This window comes from Leptodactylus fuscus, chromosome 7 (genome assembly GCF_031893055.1).
Source record: "Leptodactylus fuscus isolate aLepFus1 chromosome 7, aLepFus1.hap2, whole genome shotgun sequence".
In the NCBI taxonomy this organism is placed as follows: Eukaryota; Metazoa; Chordata; class Amphibia; order Anura; family Leptodactylidae; genus Leptodactylus; species Leptodactylus fuscus.
Window position 1 is genome coordinate 32,914,200 of NC_134271.1, and position 23,450 is coordinate 32,937,649.

The 23,450-nt window shown below is 42.8% G+C and overlaps 1 protein-coding gene across 1 annotated transcript; it reads left to right on the forward strand.

Moving 5' to 3' along the window:
* The first annotated feature begins 5,771 nt into the window (after nt 1–5,771).
* CCS (copper chaperone for superoxide dismutase) lies at nt 5,772–16,193 on the forward strand. Its single transcript, XM_075281602.1, has 8 exons — nt 5,772–6,043; nt 7,307–7,379; nt 9,037–9,174; nt 10,196–10,373; nt 10,960–11,020; nt 11,759–11,836; nt 12,904–13,007; nt 14,394–16,193. Exons 1-8 carry the CDS (start codon nt 6,008–6,010, stop codon nt 14,545–14,547), a joined length of 822 nt encoding a protein of 273 aa, XP_075137703.1. The 5' UTR covers nt 5,772–6,007; the 3' UTR covers nt 14,548–16,193.
* Nucleotides 16,194–23,450: the final 7,257 nt, after the last annotated feature.

Genomic DNA, 23,450 nt, shown 5'->3' on the forward strand with positions numbered 1-23,450 from the left:
TATAAATTAGAAATATGCCTAACAAGAAAGGAAGACCAGAGGAGACAATCCACATAAAAATGTCCTAACAGTTAATAATAGATGTAATGCTAAAGACAGAACATCTGAGCCTGGACAAGACCTGATTAGTCAGACCACACAGTGATAAGTGATCAGGATGCAGGACAGAGAACCGAAGTCTATGGACATCACGGTAATAGCAGGCAGTCATTAGAGGAACAGATAGGACAGGATTCTTAGTAATTGCTTTGATTTGCTCACATACAATAAACAAGTAAATGGACGTCAGAACAGAACATCTCCTACATGTCACAGAATAGAATATAGTTTACTGTAATTCAGGAAAAATATAATTTGCCGTAATTCAGCATGGATCAGCAATGAAGGTTTCACTTTATCAGATAGAGCCCTGTCATCTAGATGTATTCTTATTAAACTAGTATACAGAATAGAGTATACTTTCTAGAAAGGAGATGTCTCATAAAGTTGACCATTTACCATATGCCGTGTTAGGACGCATGAACAACACCTGCTGATGACCGAACCTACCTACTGAATGCCTTTGTAGCTGGTAGCCTACACGCTGTTCCCTCTGAACAGGATCCAAAACAGATATGGGATCACCACACCAAATCATTAAGGGGTTTATCCAAAACCAAAAATTAACGTGGGCCTTGATCTAAATGTGCTAATGTTCATGGGAAGACCCATTTCAGGCCAGAAACACCCTCGAAAAATCGGGGTGTCTTACAGTAACTGCAAAGTGGAAGGCATTCATACGAATCTCATGTGCACTTTGCATTTAAAACCGTAGCACGGATGGTTTTGGAAATTGCAGCATGTCAATTATATCAACAGAAACTCAGGCGGCTTTCCCGTAGATATAATTGTTATAGAAATTTCGCGGAGGAAAACTCTGCAAACTTTCTGTTCAAAGCGCTGCGGGAAGAGCCGCAATGTTTTACCCGTAGCGCTTTTGCACTGCGGATCGTTACGTGATGCCTTAGCCTAAGACCTCGTTCACATCTGCGTTGGAATTCCGTTCGGGGGAGTCTGCATGTGGACTTTCCCCCGCACAGACTACCAAACTCATTTGTAAGCAGTGTGCAGTAAAAGCACACGGATCCCCATAGACTATGATGGGGTCCGTGTGCTTGCCACCAGATCTCCGCAGGAAAGCAGTTCACAATCTACTTACTGTCCGCATGATTCGTGCAGGCAGCGCGCGGCAAGCACAGAGACCCCATTATAGTCTATGGCAGTGGTTCTCAACCTTTCTAATGCCGTGACCCCGCAATACAGTTCCTCATGTTGCGGTGACCCCATTCAGTCGAACTTAGCTCCGCCCACTTTTATGTTGACTCTGCCCATTCTCATTCATTTTTCATGTGCTCCCACACAGTATAATCCTCCTACAGTCACCCGTACATTATATGTCCCCTCGCCATCTCTCCCCCAGTTTCATATAACCCCTTCATCTGCCCCAGTTTCATGTCCCCCCTCCATCTCTGCCCCCATTTTCATGTCCCCATCTCTTCCCCAGTTTCATGTCACCATCTGTTCCCCAGTTTCATGTTCCCCCATCTCTGCCCAAAGCTTCATGTCCCTCCATCTCTGCCCCCAGTGTCATGCCGTCCCCCCCTTCATCTGCCCCCAGTTTCATGTCCCCCCTCCATCTCTGCCCCCAGTTTCATGTCTCCCCATCTCTTCCCCGAGTTTCATGTCCCCATCTGTTCCCCAGTTTCATGTTCCCCCGTCTCTTACCAGAGCTTCATGTCCCTCCATCTCTGTCCCCAGTGTCATGCCGTCCCCCCTTCATCTGCCCACAGTTTCAAGTCCCCCCCTCATGTAGTAAATCACAGCTAAAAACAATGCAGAAAAACTATTTGATAACATGGGAGGTTCCAGTGACGCCACCAATCCCTCTGCAGGAACAGCTGAGGCCAATATAACAATACGAGTATGTTTTCTGTATATTACACCTGCCCTGGGCGTTTCCAGAGTTTTTCTATTTTTTGGTGACTCTTGAATTTTTAAAGGAAAGTGATACTGAACTATATATAAATTAGGGATCAAAATAAAAACTTATATAGTGGTTGCTACAGAAAAATCCTGCAAAATCCATAAAATTAGAACTAAAATCAATTACTGATGGGTTAGACTTTGTGATATATCGGTTTGATAACTTTGCTGCTCTTTATTGCTATGTTCTGTACATCTCAATAAACGGGTGATAATATGGAGTACTCGCGTCTATTGCATCCATTCTGAATATGGCACGTATCTGATAAATGCTGCGCCATTTCTAATATTGAAAAGCCGTCTGCCAGATTCAGATTTTTTTGTCAATGTAGAGTAGTTTACCTATTCAATAGTAGGATCTGCTAAATTAGAAATCTGATTCTTCATAGGAGCTTATAGTATAAAGAATATTTGGCCATGTGTATCTTATGGGAAATGTAGGTACATCTATTCATAGAAATACTTAATACTATCCCAACTGTACATAAGGTGAGGCAGGAAAGATTTCATAAGTCTTCCATAGGTTGTAGCATTCATCATTCACTACAAATCCCTGTCTCATTACAAATTATTACATTCTGCCGGATTGTCATTACGTTTTCATACTGAAATGTAATTTTGGTTATGACAGTTGAAGAAAGCAAATATTAAAAAATGGAGCAAAGCAAGCAACGTAATTATAGATGTGATTACAGATGTAATTCTCCAAAAATCTAAGCTCTGTTCTGTGAATGTTTGTACATTCTGTACAATTTTACTCTGCAACAGGCGCTTTCTGAAGCAGATATTCAAGGAACTCTTAGAGTTAAACTTTTATCTTTTTTAGGATTACTGAATTTTGTACTTCACTAAAGAACATAAAAGTAGCTCTAACTTTGTAGACTATATGGCGGGTTTACACCTGCGCCCGGTCTCCACTCCCGAGAAACTGGACAGGAGACAGAAACCCGGCAGTCAGTGTCCGCCTGTGAGCGTCGTCTGGTCTCCGTGGCAAAACCGATTTTTTTAACCAGGCGCAAAGTCCTGCATGTCCGACTTTGTGTCCTGTTAAAAAAAACCAGTTTTGCCGCAGAGACCAGAAGATGCTCACAGGCGGACACTTCGCAAACCCATTTAAATGAATGGGTTTGAAAACTGACTGTCGGTTTCCGTCTCCTGTCCAGTTTCTCGGGCAGAAGCGGAGACTGGGGCACAGGTCTGAACCTGCCCTTAGCTACAAAGCATACATTTGTAAAATTACTTAAATAGGACCTTTCATCAGATTGGGCACAGGCAGTGTTATATACTGCTGGAAAGCTGACAGTGCGCTGAATTCAGTGCACTATTGGCTTTCCCGATCTGTGCCCCGGGTAAAGCGCTATCGGTCCCGGTACCGTAGCGCTTTACACTCTGTCAGGAACGTCCTTCTCCACAGCAGCGCCTATCGCACTGCACAGTGTGAGCGGGGAGGAACGCCCCCTCCCTCTGCTCACACAGCTTGTCCATAGACGAGTATTATCAGGAGGGGAGGGGGCGTTCCTCCTCCCCGTTCCACAGTACAGCGCGATAGGCGCTGCTGTGCAGAAGGGTGACCCTGGCTAACTGTCAGAAACGCCCTTCTAACTATAAAGCGCTACTTTACCAGGACCGATAGCGCTTTACCAGGGGCACAGATCGGGAAAGCCGACAGTGTGCTGAATTCAGCGCACTGTCAGCTTTCCAGCAGTATATAGAACTGCCTGTTCTGGGTTCAAGATTTTTAGGGAGGGGTGGGGTCTAATAAATGCAATAAAATTTAAAAAAAAAATGTAAAAAAAATAATTCAAATCACCCCCCTTTCCCTATAAAAAGTACTTCAATACTGTGAAACACATACACAGTAGCTATCCCTGTATCCGCCCAGTCTACAAATTTAAAAAAATATTTTTCCTATACAGTGAAAAAAACATCAAAAGTGCCAAACTGCCAGGTTTTTGTTTGTTTGTTTTTGCTGTTTTGACCCTGATAAAAATTTGAAAAAAAAAAAAAAAAAAGATCAAAGCAATAGACATTTCCCAAAATGGTATAACTAAAAAGTACACCTGACCCTGCAAAATAGACACCCTAAGCATCCCCGTATATGGAAATACCAAAAGGTATGGGTGTCAGAATATGGTGACTTTTAGAAAAAAAAACAACATTTTTTTTGGCAAAGTTTAAAATTTTTGTTAAGGGGTTAAAATATAAATAAAAATGTATAAATTTGGTATCCCCAGAATTGTACCGAAATATAAGACAGGTAAGGCTTGGTTCACATATGTGTTCGGACCTCCCGAACGGAATACTGAACGCATTGACTAGCGGTGAGCTTATGAAAGCATACGGACCCCATAGACTATAATAGGGTTCGTGTGTAGAGATGAGCGAGTAGTATTCGTTCGAATATCGAATCCTATTATAGTCTATAGGAAAAAACGGGAATGTTGTTCCGGTTTCCATGGAAACCAAAGTTCGACACCTTGGATCCTCCAAGTTTCGGAAGTAGCAGGACGAGGAGCACGAGGAGGTTTTTGCATTGAATTCAATGAATTTTTCCCGCGTGGTATTCGACCGATCAGAATACCGAACGCAGATGTGAACCAGGCCTGACATGTCATTTTGGCTGCGGAGTAATGTCTCCCATATACAGTTTCTCAAAAAGACTTGACAGGCTGATCAGGAGGGCCAGCTCTGTCCTGGGGAGCCCCTTGGAGCCAGTACATGTGGTGGGTGACAGAAGGATACTGCCTGTGGTGACCTCCATGAGGGAGAACAAATCCCACCCCATGTATGGGACCCTGATGGCACTTGGCAGCACTGTAAGTGACCGTCTGCTTCACCCCAAGTGTGAGAAGGAGCGCTATCGCAGGTCCAACCGCGACCAGGCTGTATAATCTACATCAGACCAAGCGGAGACACTCCGCACAGAAAACTAATGATTATGAATGTCCTTCTTTCTTCTCTGTTCCTAAGCTGCTCTGTTCCTTAGGACTCCTAGTATATCTTCTCTTCTCAGCATATGTGTGTCTACGTCTGTAATATATTACTGTGTATTATCCTGTATCTGTATTACTATGCTGCTGTAACATACTGAAATTTCCCCACTGCGGGACTATTAAAGGATTATCTTATCTTATCTCTTCTCTCCAATTCCCCCCATTCTGAAGTTTTTTCCCATTGCATGGTACAGAATAATAAATGGTGCCATTATGAAGAACAATTTGTATATCATATCACTCTGTAAAAGCAAAAATAAAAAAGTTATGGGGTTTGAGAGGAGGGGGTTGAAAACAAAAATCGAAAAATGGCTAGGGGTATGCTGCATCACTACCGTATCACTAATATTGGTGATTCCCAATGCCACGGCTTCTAGCGACAAAGAGGTTGAGCATTGTTCACATTGAAGTCGCAGTACACTAGGGCTAACAGTAGTGAAGGAGTCACAAGGCGACCCTGTGAACTGTGGTCACGTGTCACAGCCAAACCGACAGAGGAGCCACAGCCTAAAACACAAATGAAAAAACGTGCAGCGTCCTGCAGATAACAATCCTGTTTATTAGAGCACGCCATAACTAATAGTAAGTGTGACCAGGATACACAGCACAATGTCTATACATAAGGCACATCACATGATAGGAGTTTATATTATGTAACGGTGACAATGGCGTCATAGCTAGGCCACGCCCACTACATTATAAACCGTATCAGTGTCTTCAATTAAGCAGCCATTTTTGCGGAGACCAAGGTGTCTACAGACACCAATAGCGCGCCGGACTGCGGGCTGTTATCTTGTCAGTTCCTGTACACACGCTGCACACTGTTTCTTAACATAAGCCGCAGCTCTCTAAAGAGAAGTGAACCGGTCTGTGCGCCATAACGAGTGAGAAGACTGGGAGGAGACCCGGCACTACCTGCCCGCCTGTACGGGAGAGGCTCCGCTGCATGACGCGCTTCAGGTCAAAGGTTGCCGGGGAATTCTAGAAGCGTCATGGATGCACAGGGGGGCCCCGGGGACATGTGCAAGGTACTGCTTAACCCCCTGTTGCCCCTCAGTACATAATGAGCATATGCATTGTGTATAAGTAAATGGTCCAATGTGCAGACACTATATCTAGAAGCTCCAAGAAGATGGTGGGCACCTACTATATACTCTTAGGAGCCTTCTGTCCACCTCTTGCACCAGGACCTTGGTGTGACAGGTACCCCTTAGAGCTTTGCCCCAGGCTCCATGTCAGGTGCTCAGGTTACTGCATACATGACAGTGCAGGATCATTTTTTTGCTGTTTCATAGACCTCTGAAACTTTTATAGTACTTTTTTTTTTTTTTTAATTGGTCGGAATAGCTTTGCATTGTACGTTATTTTATATAGTAAACCAAAAACTATCCAGATTTTTAATGGTCACTGCGTTTGAGAAATTTAAATTTTTGTGTATAATATCACAGTATATGTTTGTATGTCTTTCCCTGCTGTCCAGGCATATACTTCTGCTAATAAACACGCTGTAAAACATAGCTTTAAGCTAAATTCACACTGTCATGTGTGTGTGTCCATTGTTCTTGTCTCTCACAGAATCAGAACAACAGACTGAAAAGTGGAAAGAATGCTAGGTGCAGATGGATTACTCTGTTTCCACAAGTCACTTTTAAATTTCATCCTAAAAATAAGATGTTTGTTTGTTTATTAATCAGGTATAAAGTACATCTTACACATCTGGGTTGTTATCCGTTGTTCTGATCTCTCATAGGAGCAGACGAATGGATTAAAGAGAACCGTTCACCGTCTACTCCAACTTTTGCGTCCTTCAGTAGGCTCCGCTTCACTAATTCTGGGACAGTTGGAGTTTTTTTTTCTCTAGGCCTCACTGTTCCTAAGGCCTGGTTCACAACAGCATTCGGGTTTCCATTTGGGGAGTCTGCTTAGGAACCCCCCGCCCCCAAACAAAAATTTAAACGCATTAAAATGCAGTTACCTAGGAAACCACACAACCCCATAGACTATAATGAGGTCTGTGTGGTTTCCACTCGGTGGAAAAGTGCTTGCAGGACTTCTCTCTCCACATTTTTCAGGCGGAGAGGGCAATGGAATGGCCCGAACGCAGATGTGAACAGGGGTTTAGATGGACTCTGATGCCGATATGAACGTAGCCTTAGGGAGGAAAATGGTGAGGTCATGAAGTCAATGGGAGCCTTTTTTTTCAGCGCTGAAATTCCACACCAAATTCCTCACCCTTAATGTGAATTTGCTTTAAACCCTGTTATTATCTGTTATTTTCTTATTCCTGCTAGCTGGAGTTTGCAGTTCAGATGACCTGTGAAAAATGTGTCCGTGCAGTAAAGAGCTCCTTAGAGGGTGTAGCAGGTAACCTATAAGCTCAAGCTGAATATTTGGTCAAAGCCCTAATTATTATGTATTCCTTTACTTTAAAATAAGCTATTGCTAATTTTTCTTTTTATTGGATTTATTTTTTATTACCTATGTGTCATGTTTCAAAGTGGAATTTGTCTCACAAAGACAACTTCTTTCCATGTGCACTTGAGGCCACCACAGAAAGGTCCTAACCTTCATTCGAATTCTAGTGAACCTAGAATAACAGTCCTGCTGCAGGAGAGATGTTAGGCCGCAGGTGTTAGGGTAAGTTCACACAGAGTTTTTTGGACCGGAATCTGAGGCGGAGGCTGGATCGAGTTCTGGACCAAAAGCCAGGTAGCCGCGACTGAAAGCTGGTGCACTGCACCGGCATCCAGCCGCGCACTTCGCTCCGGATTAGGCTCAATGAATGGGCCTAGCCCGGAGGAGGGAGTGTCTTCAGGCCGAATTGCGAGGCAACTCGGGCTAAAGAATAAGCACCTCGCTTCTTTTCTTCTGGATCCTGGAAAAAAACTCCTGAGCGGCTCCCATTGATTTCAATGGGAGCCATCTTTTTGGTTAGGATTTTGAGGTGGATATGACCTCAAAATATTGACCAATAAACTACATGTGAACTTACCCTAAGTCTCCATTGGATTGTCCACCTGAAGTCAGCGGACGAAAAGGTCCTGCACGTATGACTTTTTAGTTCAGGCACATTTAGTTTAAAAACAACACCTGACACCCGACAAATCCTGTTATGGCATCTATAGCCCAAGTTTAACCCTTTTCTGCCCTACATTGAAAATAAATGCTGAGTCATTGCCATCATGGAGGCAGGCCAGGACCTGAGAACACTACATAGAGTCTGATTCATGTTGGTTAACTACTCAGGATACATGACTGAAATATTTTTAGCTATGGTTTTGTTTGTCAGTGCCTTTATAATGTCAATTGTACCCATGTAAAAATAATTAATCACTGAAATTCAGACATCTTATTCACAGCGCTCGGGCCGCCATCAATCAGGTATTTATCAGGATAGAGGATAATTACTTTATCCTCCTGTCACCTTTAACTGATGACCTTATTGATATTTAGGATAGGTCATTCTTACAATAGGTCATCATTTTAGGGAAAAGCAGGGATCTAAAACTCAGGAACCCCACGGATCAGCTGTATATAGTGGCAGCTGCATTGCCTGAGCACTGCTTCTGCTACCTCTATCCTGGTAAATACCTGATTGGTGAGGGTCTGACCACTGTGACTCCCACCAATCCTGAGAACGGGGTGGGGGTCCTATTCTCCCTACTGTGCATTTAGCCTGATTGACCGTGTGTGATTGGTAGTGGAAGATGCTCCTATTCACTTCAATGAGAGCAATAGAAGTACTGAAGCACTCCGCTATCTCTAGCACTCCCTTTCACTTCAGTTGAAACATGTTGCGGCCATGGTCAGGTTGCGCAGTGACCTCATTGTGCCGTCTGTGTAAGCGATCTCCTTCCTCATAGGTAATAGGCCTAAAATGGCCTCTAGTGTATGAGGGAGAACAGTGGAGCAGGAGATGCCAGATTTTAATGCTGAGGAATATTCCATGGCACTCTAAGAAGTTAAACTATTGTTATGGTAATATTTAATACCAATTGTTTGTGATTTATTTTGTCTGCAGGTGTACAGAATGTGAATATCAGTCTAGAGTCTGAAGCTGTTGTAGTGGAGACTACGTTACCAGCATTGGAGGTGCAGAAGCTTCTTGAGAGTTCAGGACGGAGGGCGGTGTTGAAGGGGATGGGAAGTGTCGAATCACGTATGTTAATGTTTTTGCTCCAAGCCAACTTTACATGTGTAATAATAATAATAATAAATTTTATTTATATAGCGCCAACATATTCCGCAGCGCTGTACAATTTGTAATGTGTAATGAAAGATCGGTAAAAGAAAAACATCTTAATCCATCATTAGGCTGATGTAGATGTTAAATATAAATTTTCACTGTCTAGCTTGGGTGATCTTTCTGCTTTGAAGTCAAGAGTTGTGTACTCAGCTATCCATATACACCGATTTTGTACAGCATACAGCCTCATGAGGGCCTACTGACTGCCCTGAAGCTGGGGGGAAAATTCAAATTGGATTGTTGGATTATAATTGTATTCTGACTGGGGGTAAGCTGCTGCCAAAGATGTCTGGCAATGGTTTTCTCCCCTCTCTTCATAGAGAACAATTGCACAATCATGTGTGTGTAAGTACATGGAGATGGGAGGGATAGCTGTGAGCCACCAACTCTCTAAAATGTGTGGTCAGGTTAAAGGGTCTGTCACACTAAAGACATTTATATCCTGTACACATGATAAGGGGATAAGTGTAGAATGGGGCTTTGACAACTGGCACTCTCACCGATCTTGATAATGGGTGTCGTGTCTCTCAGCATGAATGTGGATGGCCATGTCCATTGAACTTTATTCAGCTCTATGGGGCTGCACAACAGTGCTTAGCTGGGATAAGCGTCTTTAGTGGGACATTTAAGGACTGATATGGCAAATATTTTCCACCACAGATTTCAAAGGGTGAAATCAACAGTAAAAATCAGAAACAAAAATGAAATGCTGTGGACCCGAAAATCTACAGTTTGGCATGAATTCTCTGTTGACAAAATATGCAGAATACAGTGACTTATTGCATCTAGTTGGACGTGCAGACTGAAGTTTGCTAGTATCTAAGTCATAACATTCTTGATAAGAAGTATTTGTAAGGAGGGAGCATGTGCATATATACATTCCACATTCTGTTCCTTGCTGCCATTAAATATGTAATCCATGCTTTCATTCCAGAGAACCTAGGAGCGGCTGTAGCCATGTTGTCAGGAGTAGGTGCGATACAAGGGGTCGTTCGTTTTCTTCAGGTTTCAGAGAACAACTGTATCATTGACGGAACTGTAGATGGACTAAACCCTGGGCAACATGGTATTCATATTCACGAATTTGGTGATCTGTCAATGGGATGTGACAGGTAACTTCATATGTAATAAATTAGATATTTTATTATAGCATAGCAAATCTTGAATTCATGAATTTCTATCTGTAACAGTGTTTTGAGTAAAAATGTCTAGTTTTAGAAATGTCTAATGTCTACCAGATAAAATCTGGAGTCATGTAGAACCAGGCAATAGAGAACACAGTTCCCAACAAAACGCCAGGATGCGCGCTTCTCCTTAGAAACACAAGACACGATACACCGTGGAGCTTGATACGATTAAGTGGGGTAACGCGTTTCAAGTAGTGAATAATACCTTGAAATACGTTATCCCGCTTAATAAAATGTACACAGTATCAAGCTCCACGGTGTATCGTGTCTTGTATTTCTAAGGACAGCAAAGCGCGCAAACTGGCGTTTTGTTGGGAACTGTGTTCCCTATATCCTAGTTTTTGAGTGAGATGGACATGTAACCCCAGCTGGGTACAATATACCTTGCCAACCAATGATTATTCCAAAGGCCAACATATCAGCATAGTTCAGATAATTTCCATAAAGTTATTTGATCTTATTATGCGGAAGACGCTCATCTTATAAAAATAAATTACTTATTTTGAAACAGTTGTGGTGGTCACTACAATCCTGAAGGAAATGCACACGGGAGTCCAGGACAATTGGATAGTGTGAGTACCAGATTTTACAGTTATTAGTTTGTGTTTTAGGTTATATCCACATGGGATGGATAGACTGTGTGTTTTCTGAACTGATTCCCAAGCAGAAAATCTGTAGCATCGTAACATAGCAGCAAACTGGAAGTGATTTTCAACAACCCCCATCCACATACTGTGAAAAATAAATCTAATGAGACGTTTCACCATGATTTCACCCATTTTCAATGCATAGGGTAAAATACCCGGCAAATTTGCAAAAAAATCCACGACAAAGTAAAATTTTGTGTTTATACGAGTTTTGCCAGTTGTTGATGGTAAAATATACTGTTAAAAAAATAGCCCTCTAAATCAGCTTGTTGTGTATTCTGTAGAATAGATGAGATTATTATTATTATTATAGATTATTATTGAAATTATAGCTAGAATACAGCATCTGGCAGCCAGATCTGCTGATCATTATGGGTCTTTGTGTCATACCCTACCAATCAGATACTGATAACCTAGCCTATGGATAGGTGTCATCAGTATGAAATACACTTGGGGTCTTAGACAACCCCTTTTAATACTTGTGGATTTCTGTGAGTTCTACTACGGTTCTCTTCTTCAGTGTGTGACTGAATTGTAAATATTATCAATAATGTTATATCATTGTGTGTGTGTGTATATATATATATATATATATATATATATATATATATATATATATTTATATTTATTTTTTACCATTCTTTTTTCTTTACTGTTGTATAGCATGTTGGTGACTTGGGAAACATTTTAGCTGATAAAAGTGGTCGAGCAACATTTAGGTTTGACAATAACCGGGTAAAGGTAAGTCAACAAAGCTTTCAGATGTTTTGGATTTTTTTTTTTTTGTTTCTTGTGTTTAACTTTGCCCATCTATTTAAAAATAAAATACCGTATATACTCGAGTATAAGCCGATTTTTTCAGCCCAGTTTTTGTGCTGAAAAAGCCTCCCTCGGCTCATACTTGAGTCAGCAAAAAGTAAAATTTTTTTTTTTTTGTTTTTTTTTTGGGGGGGGGGGGGTCTATGACAAGCCACAATATCAATGTATAGAATCTCCCACAAAATAGTGCAAAAAAATAATTAAATAAAAAAAAAAAAGAGTTCTTAATCCCTCCTTTCCGTAGAATACATACAAAAGCAGAAAATGACTGTGAAACCCATTATACACATTAGGTATCCCTGTGTCTGAAAGTTCCGGTCTACTGAATATAGGGGATCTGCAGAGCTCCTGTTCCGTCAGGAAGGGGTTAATAGGAGCATTGCAGATACCCTATATTCAGCCAGACTGAATTCCAAGTGGGGGAAGAAAAAACAGTCCTCAAGCTCAGGGAAGGGGCAGACAGACAACCAAACCCCCCTTCCCCAGCACCCAGCAACTACTGCACCCAAAAACTCCGACCATTTTAATTTTCGAAATATTCCAGTAGCTGCTGCATTTCCCCCCTCGGCTTATACTCGAGTCAATAAGTTTTCCCAGTTTCTTGTGGTAGAATTAGGGGCCTCGGCTTATACTCGAGTATATACGGTAAATACCATCTATGTTTGTCAAATATGACGTAAAATAACACAATGGGCCTATTAGAGCCCGTTTGGGGAATCAAGCCCTCCACTCCAAAATTCTGACATGCATAATAAAGGCGCATAATAGGCTTTTGTGGATTCTTGGACTTATTTGCGGCATTTATATAGCTGTTTTGTTAATGAAAACATAGAATTCAGACATGCTGCAATAATATGATGTGAATGCATCCTAATTATAGATATTTATATGTAATATTACAAATATTTTACTGTTAGCAATCGTTGTGTCTGTAAGTTGTTATTTCATTTCTTTAACAGCAATCATGTCATTCCTCGTTCTGTTAAAAGGTATGGGACATCATAGGTCGTTCTCTAGTTGTGGATGAAGGAGAAGACGACCTTGGACGTGGAACTCACCATTTGTCTAAAGTTACAGGCAACTCCGGCAAAGGGTAAGAGGTGACACAGTACACATATGTAGGGTTATGCCAAAAGTTATTTAATACTTTTTAACCTGTATGCTCATGGCTTCTGTTTATTTTTTTTGCTTTAAATCTTCACATACATATTGTAAACCCATAAATCAGTTCTATACACCCAGCAGTCTAAGACCTGCATCTTTTGTGGTGGCCTTGGATCATAGAGCAGTAGGCAATTTGCCCCTTAACCTTTTCAGAAACAGCCTATTTTGAGCTTCAAAGGGAACCCATAACTTGAAAAATGCAGGCAGCATGTTATAGCATGGGGGAGGGGGACTGAGCAGATTAATGGACTGAATCTTCTTCCACAAATCTACATATCTTGTCATTTATTTGTGCTCTTTCTGTGCTGAGAAGTCAAGAAGATGATTCTACTGTCTGTGTGTGTGTACAGTCACTAGTTAAGGGGGAGCCCTTAACTTCTCAGCATCGCTTCCACAAAATCAAGTTCTTAGCATCTGTTAATGGGGCTGCTCCACTGATTCCAGCACAGTTGGAATTTACTTTCTAGCCCTTACTGTTCACTAGCAACAAGTGGACCAGTTTTGGAGCTTGATGTGCCATTTAAGCTCTGTGATGCCAGAAGGGCAGTGCCAGGCAGGGGGCATGGCTCAGTGCCCCAATTGGAGGCAGGCAGTGACAGAGCTCAGAATCGCACCTCCTTGCCTGCTCCTGTCTGACACCGCCCTCCTGACAGTACACAGCCTAAATAGCATATCGGGCACCAAAATGAACAGAATTGATGGCTCAGGAGTGGTGGGGGCTAGAGAAAAAATAGCAACTGTGCCAGAATCAGTGGAGTAACAATATTAAATTCTATAAAGAGATGGACTAGTTGGAGGTGGTACAATGTACTTTATGCATTAATGATGGTTTTCTAGATCTCTGCTTGCTGTCATTCATTCTGTTTCCTTCCACTGCAGCAGTGCTGTGACTGTAATGAGCTGTGCACTTGTGTGTCCATCACATGACCATGGATTGTATATATCACATGCCCATGGACTGATATTTATCCACCAGAAGTAAGACAAATGAATGAAAGCAAGCAAAGATCTAGAAAATAGCAAGGAATTGATATGGAAAGTATATTGGAAAATTTGTACAACTTTTCATTATAAAAACAATAAGATTTTTATCTCAGTATTGCTCTGGAAGTGGCCCAATCCCTTTAACTTAAAACCGGATAATTTCTTTATATGTAGCTTTATTTGCCCTATATTTTTGTTTCAATTCTCACTGCATTTCCCAACTCGTATCCACAAAATATTGTGATAAGCAGTGTCGAAAAATAATAAGTTTGTTTTGTTTCTAGTTGTGTTTTTTTGTTTTTTTTCCTTGACACTTCTTTCCTTTTCACAGGTTGACTTGTGGAATCATTGCCCGCTCTGCAGGCCTCTTTGAGAACGTAAAGCAAATTTGTTCTTGTGATGGCATAACCATATGGGAAGAAAGAGACTGCCCTATAGCTGGGCCGGGACGGAAAAAAGGACACACTAACCATGCCCACTTGTAGTGCCGTCAGCACTATCTTGCTAACTGAATTAGTCAAAGTGCATACTTAAAGGTGTTATCCAGGATTTTTTTTTTAATAAATATATATGGTCTATCCTTCCTATGAACTGAAATACAGCAATGGCGCCCGACCATGATACAGGGCACAGAGTTATCTGCTTTTGGCATTGCCCACACGATCCATGAACTGCTGGATTTCAGGGCCCCACTGATCAGATATTTACGGCCTATCCTAAGAATACATCACAAATTAAAGAAAAAAAAATTCTGGACAACACTTTTAATATCGGTACTTTAATTCTACGAAGCAGGATTTGGTACAAATAACACAAGTGCTCCCGCCAGCTTAGCCTTATAAGCCTGACACACGCATGTTGGCATAGGGGTGCAGAACGTCACCTCAGTTTGCTTTAATCAAGCGGCTAGGTAAATGGGACCAATCGGATCTATAAGTCTATCACTTTTAGACTGGACATAATTTTCTTTCCTGGTAATGTATTGCTTAGAACCTGCTTCAGAAACACTGGTAAATTGGCTAGGAAATCTTCCAAATTGCATATCAGTATATAGCATTCCTATGCTATGATCCTGTAGGTTTTATTTTAATTTTTTTTTTTTTTTTTTCAATTTGTGAACCAAAGAGTAATATGCATGGAGGCCACCCCATGACAGCAGATGCTGGGGGAGATACCCTGGCTGCTGGTCTTCTATCCACTAGAGAACACATGCACTCTTGGCTGAGGGTGCATATGTATGATTGGTTGGGAGGGATAGTATTTCAGCCACAGCTATCTAAAGTGATGGGTGTTGTCCCATCAAAGAAAGTTATCCCATATCTTGTGGAAAGAGGATAGGTGCCTGATTGGTAAGGGTCTGACTAGTAGGAGCTCCATTGAGCTCGAGCGGAGTCCAAACAAAGATAAGCTAGCCATATACATTAGATTCATGTCGGCAAAGCCAGATTATTTCAGCAGGACAGGCTGATGGGTAATATGTATGAGGTCTCCTGACCTTCCCCCAATGACATATGTTAGGGTAAGTTCACACTGGGTTTTTTGGATCGGAACCTGAACCGGATAGCCGCGACTAAAAGCCAGTGCACTCCGCTCCGGATTAGGCCCAATGAATGGGCCTAGTCTGGAGGAGTGAGTGTCTTCAGGCCGAATCGCGAAGCGACTCGGCCTGAAGAATGAGCATCTCGCTGCTTTTTTCCTGGAGCCGGAAGTAACGTCTCCCATAAAAAAGACCTGAGCGGCTCCCATTGATTTGCCGTATCCACCTCAAAACCCTGACCAAAAAACTCAGTGTGAACCTACCCTTAGGGGACAGAAAGATTGGGTAGTTGGATTTTTAGCATGCTTGATTGTTTTGCTCTCAGGGAAGATAAGTTGCTGTCTGAGTTGCTTCATTCCTTTTACCCACATACGCATAAACATGACTTCTTAGCAAAGTGTTCATGTATTTCAGGTTAAGAAGAGATAGCTGTTGGCTGAACAGCTATAGCTGAAGTGTGTGGCCAGTTTAATGCTGGTCTGCATCTGAGTTAGTAATTGTCAACTTTCATGTCTATATCATTTGAGATTTTCACAAATGCAGTGCATCAAATATGTGTAATAAGTATTTATTGCATCGATCTTTATATTTGATTTGGGAAAACTTGAATAAAATTAAATTTCTAAGAAATTGTAAGAATTTATTCTCTTGCAAGTTTGTGAAGAGCGTCCATATCATGGGCCGCCCTCCATCACCACAACTTAGACATACCTGACTCAAATTAAATTGGCCCCCACATAGTATATTTCCTTCTTAGTGGCCCCATACAATACAAGTGGCCATGCCCCTGCACTTATACCGTATTGTTCAGACTATAAGACGCACTGGACTATAAGACGCACCTAGGTTTTAGAGGAGGAAAATAGGGAAAAAAAATTTTGATGCAAAAACTGGTAAAATATTTAATATATGGGAGTTGTAGTTTTGCAACAGCTGCAAGGCCACATTCACAGGTGACCCTGCAGCCTTACGGGGATGCATAGAGTGTTTTTTTTTTTGCGGGGCCAGAAGTACTTTTTAGTTATACCATTTTGGGGAATATCTATTGCTTAGATCACCTTTTATTGAAAAAAAAAATCGGTGGTTTATGACATATGATTTTCTACATTTATATATAAATTCTAGGGACAGGAGGTGATTTAGAACTTTTATTTATTTCATATTTTTATTATATATTTTTAAAGCTTTTTTTTTTTTTTTTTTTTTTTTTTTTTTTTACTATTTTATTCCCCCTTTATTCAATAATTATGCCCCCTTATAAATAAGTCCCTATTTCCTATATAAATAATGGTCCCTACATATAAGTAATAGTTCCCCCTTATAAATTATAGTACTACCTTATAAATAGTTCCTACTTTTCAATAATAGTCCCATTTGTAACTAATAGCCCCCTCTTTATTTATAAGGAAGAGAACTATTATAAGAGGAAAACAATTTTTTATTTTTTTTAAGGGAGAACTATTGTAAGGGCAAAACTTTATTTTTAAGTGGGGGCTATTATAAAGGAGGCTATTATTTATAATATTTCCCCATTATAATAGCCCCCTTATAATTAATAGTTCCTCCTTTATAATGGCTCTCTTTAAATATAATAGTTCTCCCCCACTATAAATAATACCCCCTTATAAGTAGGAGAAAGCTCTTTGTCAAAAGACAGCACCACAAATTGTAAAATGATATAAATTTATTAATGATCTCAATAAAATGACATGACAAAAATAGCAAATAGTAAAAGGAACAAACAAAGAAAGGGGAGGCCAATGTTGCCTTAATGCATCACAGGACACAGGTGGTGGTATAAATGTATCTATATGCTAACCGTTACAGCTAGAAGAATCCCAGTGACATAATGTCGGCTTCAGAATGGCGAAATGTGCATCGTGGCGCGTTCTCATATGGTGAGTCTCGTTATAGTGTGAGTAGTGTGTTCTACATTAAGGCTGAGGCCCCACGTTGCGGAAATGCAACTTTTTTTATTGCAGATTTTGTTGCGGTTTTTTGAGCCAAAGTCAAGCATGGCTACAAATGGAATTGGAAATATATAGGAAGTCTATATACTTCTAACTTATGCTCAGTCTAGTCCTGGTTTTGGCTCAAAAAACCGCAACAAAAAAAAAGCTGCGTTTCCGCAAGGTGGGGCCCTGGCGTAACATAGGCAAATTCCACTGCACCTACTGCAAACTCCCATCACGGTTGGACAGGTTGGGATGATGGGAGGTGTAGTTTGGCAACAGCGCAGAGCCACACAGGTTGTGCAACACAGCTGTCCGCATACAGGAATGTTGCACAACCTGTGGCCCTCCAGCAGCAGATTTCCCCCTCCATACAATAAATTATTTCCTTAATTTTTTTCCCATTTTCTTCCTCGAAAATCTAGGTGCGTCTTATGGTCTGGTGTGTTTTATAGTCTGAAAAATACGGTAATTACTTTGTATGTGTCTTTGTGAATTAGAGCAGCTTTACTACTTTGAACTGACCCTGGTTATGAAGAGGTCAGAGTCGGGCTGTGGAATCTTCAGTCTGTGATTTGGCTCTACCGACTCCACAGGCCTGCATACTACGATGCACACCCAAAAGCCTTAATAGCCTCCTGTGTGCCATGACAACAGATCAGCACCTTTGTTATAATATCACAGGAGCGCTAAGTTGAAAAATGGAGACCCCCAATTCAGTCTTGTGGCTTAGACGCTGTTTTCATTATTTACCATAGTATCTACTGCGTTAAATGGCTGTAAATGGTACTAATAATGATGAAAAATGTGCCCAGTATCCAATAAGGACTGGGGACTGAGATTCACATTCTCTTATTACAAGAATGAAATTGAATAGCTTGACCCATCTATCAAAGTTAATGGAACCACACTTACCTCAGTCCCAAGGGTCCGTTGCCTTGGGATAACCTTGGACTCTGATCTATCCAAACCCTCAACACCTCCTGCAACCTCCAACACAAGAACATCTAGGAACGTGTAAATTTTAACTGCACATTAAAAATTAACACAAGAAAACAACAGAATTTTTTTTTCCAGGTACCCATTGTACAGATTTATTAGATTGTACTATTACGAACTATAAGTTGTCTTGCAAAAAATAAGCATGATTCTGTGAATGGAATAATATAAAAGTTATGGTTGTCGAAGGGCAAGGAATAAAAAAAAATGTAAAAGCAAAAATTAAGAATGGCTGCGGCAGCAAGAGTTAAAGAAATAGTTAAACCAGGAACCACATATGTGTTTTACGCCAGAGTATAATAATAGTTTGTGGGTGATGCAATATCTGTAATAAACACCATAGGGGCCACTATGGCACATAACACTGTGTGTCGGGATCGCTATGGGGCACTTGACACTATACTGTGTGCAGGGACTGCTATGTGACACTTGGTACTATACCATGTGAAGGGGCCACTATGGAACACTATACCATGTGCAGGGGATAGCTATGGTACATTATACCTCGTGCAGGGGCCACTATGGGACACTATACCGCGTGCAGGGGCCGCTATGGGACAATATACCGCGTGCAGGGGCCGCTATGGGACAATATACCGCGTGCAGGGGCTGTTATGGGACACTATACACGTTATTCTGTGTGTAGGGGCATCTATGAAATATTACACTATGTGCAGGGGCTGCTATGGGACATTATACCGCATGCAGGGGCCGCTATGGGACAATATACCGCGTGCAGGGGCCGCTATGGGACAATATACCACGTGCAGGGGCTGTTATGGGACACTATACACGTTATTCTGTGTGTAGGGGCATCTATGAAATATTACACTATGTGCAGGGGCTGCTATGGGACATTATACCGCATGCAGGGGCCACTATGGGACAATATACATATTATTCTGTGTGTAGGGGTGCTATGAAATATTACATGGTGTGCAGGGGCCGCTATGGGACAATATACTGTGTGCAGGGGCTGCTATGGGACAATATACTGTGTGCAGGGGCTGCTATGGGACAATATACCGTGTGCAGGGGCCGCTATGGGACAATATACCGTGTGCAGGGGCCGCTATGGGACAATATATCGTGTGCAGGGGCCGCTATGGGACAATATACCGTGTGCAGGGGCTGCTATGGGACAATATACCGTGTACAGTGGCCGCTATGGGACAATATATCGTGTGCAGGGGCCGCTATGGGACAATATACCGTGTGCAGGGGCCGCTATGCAGGGTCGGACTGGCCCGCCGGAGCACCGGGGGATTCCCCGGTGGGCCCCCGAGCCTGACTATTAATTTTATCTAAATGCACTTGTCAGGGGCCCGATCGGGATCCTGACCGTGCCAAAATGGGCCCCTGTACCAATCGCTGGGAGTGTGTGTCTCTGCTCCCTGCACTGCACACTGCCGTCACTAGCAGGAGCTGTGCTGCCCCTCCCCCACACAGATCGGAGTGTGCAGGGGGAAGTCTGCCGGCTGCTGTAAACAGAGCTTTCACCACAGCCAGACAGGACACAGCCAAATGTAAGTACATTTTTTGGGTAAAATATGTATATTTAATGTGTGTATATTTGTGTAAAGTGTCTGATATACTGTGTGAGTCCTGTATATTTGTAGATAGGTGTGTGTGTGTGTATGTATATGAATGTATGTGTGTAAATGTATATGTATTAGGCCTGGTTCACATCTTCCCTTTTCGGGAAGTCCACTGTGGGGAATAATACAGTATGCAGGGGCCACTATGGGGCATAATACTGTGTACAGGGGTCACTATGGCACATAATATTGTGTGCAGGGGCCACTCTGGGGTATAATACTGTGTGCAGGGGCCACTATGGGGAATACTACTGTGTGCAGGGGCCACTCTGGGGAATACTACTGTGTTCAGGGGCCACTGTGGGGTATAATATTGTGTGCAGGGGCCACTCTGGGGTATAATACTGTGTGCAGGGTTCACTATGGGGAATACTACTGTGTGCAGGGGCCACTATGGGGAATACTACTGTGTGCAGGGGCCACTGTGGGGTATAATACTGTGTGCAGGGGTCACTATGGGGCATAATACTGTGTGTTGGGGCCACTATGGGGTATAATACTGTGTGCAGGGGTCACTATGGGGCATAATACTGTGTGCAGGGGTCACTATGGGGCATAATACTGTGTGTAGGGGCCACTATGGGGGAATAATACTGTGTGCAGGGGTCACTATGGGGCATAATACTGTGTGCAGGGGCCACTATGGGGTATAATACTGTGTGCAGGGGCCACTGTGGGGCATAATACTGTGTGCAGGGGCCACTATGGGGTATAATACTGTGTGCAGGGGCCACTGTGGGGTATAATACTGTGTGCAGGGGACACTATGGGACATAATACTGTGTGCAGGGGACACTATGGGGTATAATACTGTGTGCAGGGGCCACTATGGGACATAATACTGTATGCAGGGGACACTATGGGGTATAATACTGTGTGCAGGGGCCACTATGGGGCATAATACTGTGTGCAGGGGCCACTATGGGGCATAATACTGTGTGCAGGGGCCACTATGGGGCATAATACTGTGTGCAGGGGCCACTATGGGGCATAATACTGTGTGCAGGGGCCACTATGGGGCATAATACTGTGTACAGAGGCCACTATGGGGGATAATACTGTGTGCAGGGGCCACTAAGGATTAGGCCCTACTGAGCAAAACACAGTTAACGCTGGGTTCACACCAGCGTCTGGTCTCCATTCTGAGGTTTCCATCTTCTGCATGTAGAAGACGGAAACCTATCGGTTCGAGTCCGGCCGTGAGCGCCGGTGAGTGTTTTATGCTCTCTGCGGCAAAACCGTTTTTTTTTTTAAACCAGACACAAAGTCCTGCATGTCCGACTCTGTGTCTGGTTAAAAAAAAAAAACGTTTCGCCGCGGTGAGCACAAAACGCTCACAGGAGCTTACGGACGCACACTTTTCAAACCCATTCATTTGAATGGGTTTGAAAAATGCCTGCAGGGCGTAGACCCCAGGCGCAGATGTGAACGAGCCCTTAAAAACACTTTCTATTTTTTTTAAGCACACTGCCGATCGGAGTGTGCAGGGGGGAAGTCTGCCTGTCTGTGTCTCCCAGTGCGGTCCAGTCCGGCATGTAACTACCAGCAGAACTGCAGGACCAGAGCACTGGGAACAGATGAGTGCGGGTTTTTTTTTTATGTGTACTTTGTTTTTCACCTCCCAGGACTAATTATAAACAAAAAAAAATAAATTATGCTGGACAACCTCTTTAAAGTGTGGGTCATTTTGGGGGAAAATTAAAGGGGTTGTCCAGGCATAATTTTCTATGGTTTATCGTCAGAATAGGCTATAAATGCCTGATCTGTAGGGGGCTGACTCCCAGCCCTCAGACCGATCAGCTGTATGGAGCCACTTCTGGTACCAGTCCTGTACACAATACGGAGCCTGAAGCAGAAAGCTCTGTCCACTGTATATCAGCCGGCACCTTCTCTGCATCTCGGCACTTATTGAAGTCAGTGGGAGCTGAGCTGCAGTGAATCTGCCAGGCAACTATACAGTGGATGAAGCTTTCTGCTCCCAGTCCTGTGTCGTGTACAAAACGAGCGCGGAAACAGAAACCTCTGTGAAGTTTCTGCAAAAAGCGCTGCAGGAAAAACTGATGTGTCGGCGCCGGGGGTTTTCCCGCAGCATTCTTTTGCTGTGGGACGCTGTGTTAGGCCTTATCCTTATAGTGTGATGTACAGTATATTGAGATGGTAAAGAGGAGCTCTCACCTTCTGGGGCAGGTGCGGTTTAATACACTGCTAGAGAGCTGACAGTGTGATGATTTCAGCGCACTTTCAGCTTTCCCATTCTGTGCCCCCGGTGAGGAGCTATCAGTCCGTAGCTCTTCGCTGTCAGAAAGGCGTTTCTGACAGTCAGTCCGGACGCCCTTCCTCACAGCAGCGCCTATAGTGCTGTACTGTGAGAGCGCTATAGGCACTCAGCGTCATCGCTGGCTGGTAAGCAACGACCCCTCTCACAGTACAGCGCTATAGACGCTACCGTGAGGAAGGGCGTTCCTGACTGACTGTCATAACGCACTTCTGACGATGAAGATCTACGGTACCGGCACAGAACTTGAAAGCCAATAGTGCGCTGAATTCAGTGCACTGTTGGCTTTCTAGCGGTGTATTAAACCTCATGTGCCCCAGATGGTGAAAGGTCTTCTTTAAGGATTAGGCACAACAGCGAGATGCAGCTAAAAAAACATTGTGGGAAAAAATTGCAGTGAATCCCAATATATTTTTTTCCACAGTGTTTTTCATTGCGCTTTTGTCCCCAGCACTCCGTTGTCCCCGCCTGTGTCTGTTAGATACAGGATTTCCAGAAATGAGACCTAATTGGTTTCAGTGGTCACATGAGGTGCAGGACTCCCAGCAAGGAGGCACCGGCGCAAGACTGAATGGACACTGGCAGCGGACAACGGAGCAACAGGAACAGGTGAAGGCGCTTTTTATTTTACACCTCCCTCCCAGAACATGGGTCGCTCCAATTCCTGGACAAATCTTTAAAGGGTTTATCCATCTTTGTAATATTGATGGTCTGTCCTTGGGATAGACCATCAATATTACATGTGATGACACAACAGCCTGGACCTCTGCAGATCAGCTGTTCCAGGACAGCGCAGCTATAGGTAATGGTAACATTTCTAGGAGCCACGCTGTTCACTTTCCATACAGTATGTAGCAATAGGTTTAGGTAGTGCAGTGTTGCACATCGTATGGCAGGAGAGCAGCATGGCTCCTGATATGTTATTACCTTCAACCGCCCTGTCTTGGTATTGCTGGTTTGCAGGGATCCTGATGGTGGGCCCCTAGAAATAATTCCACTGGTGGGCCCTAGACACCCCAGTCCGACA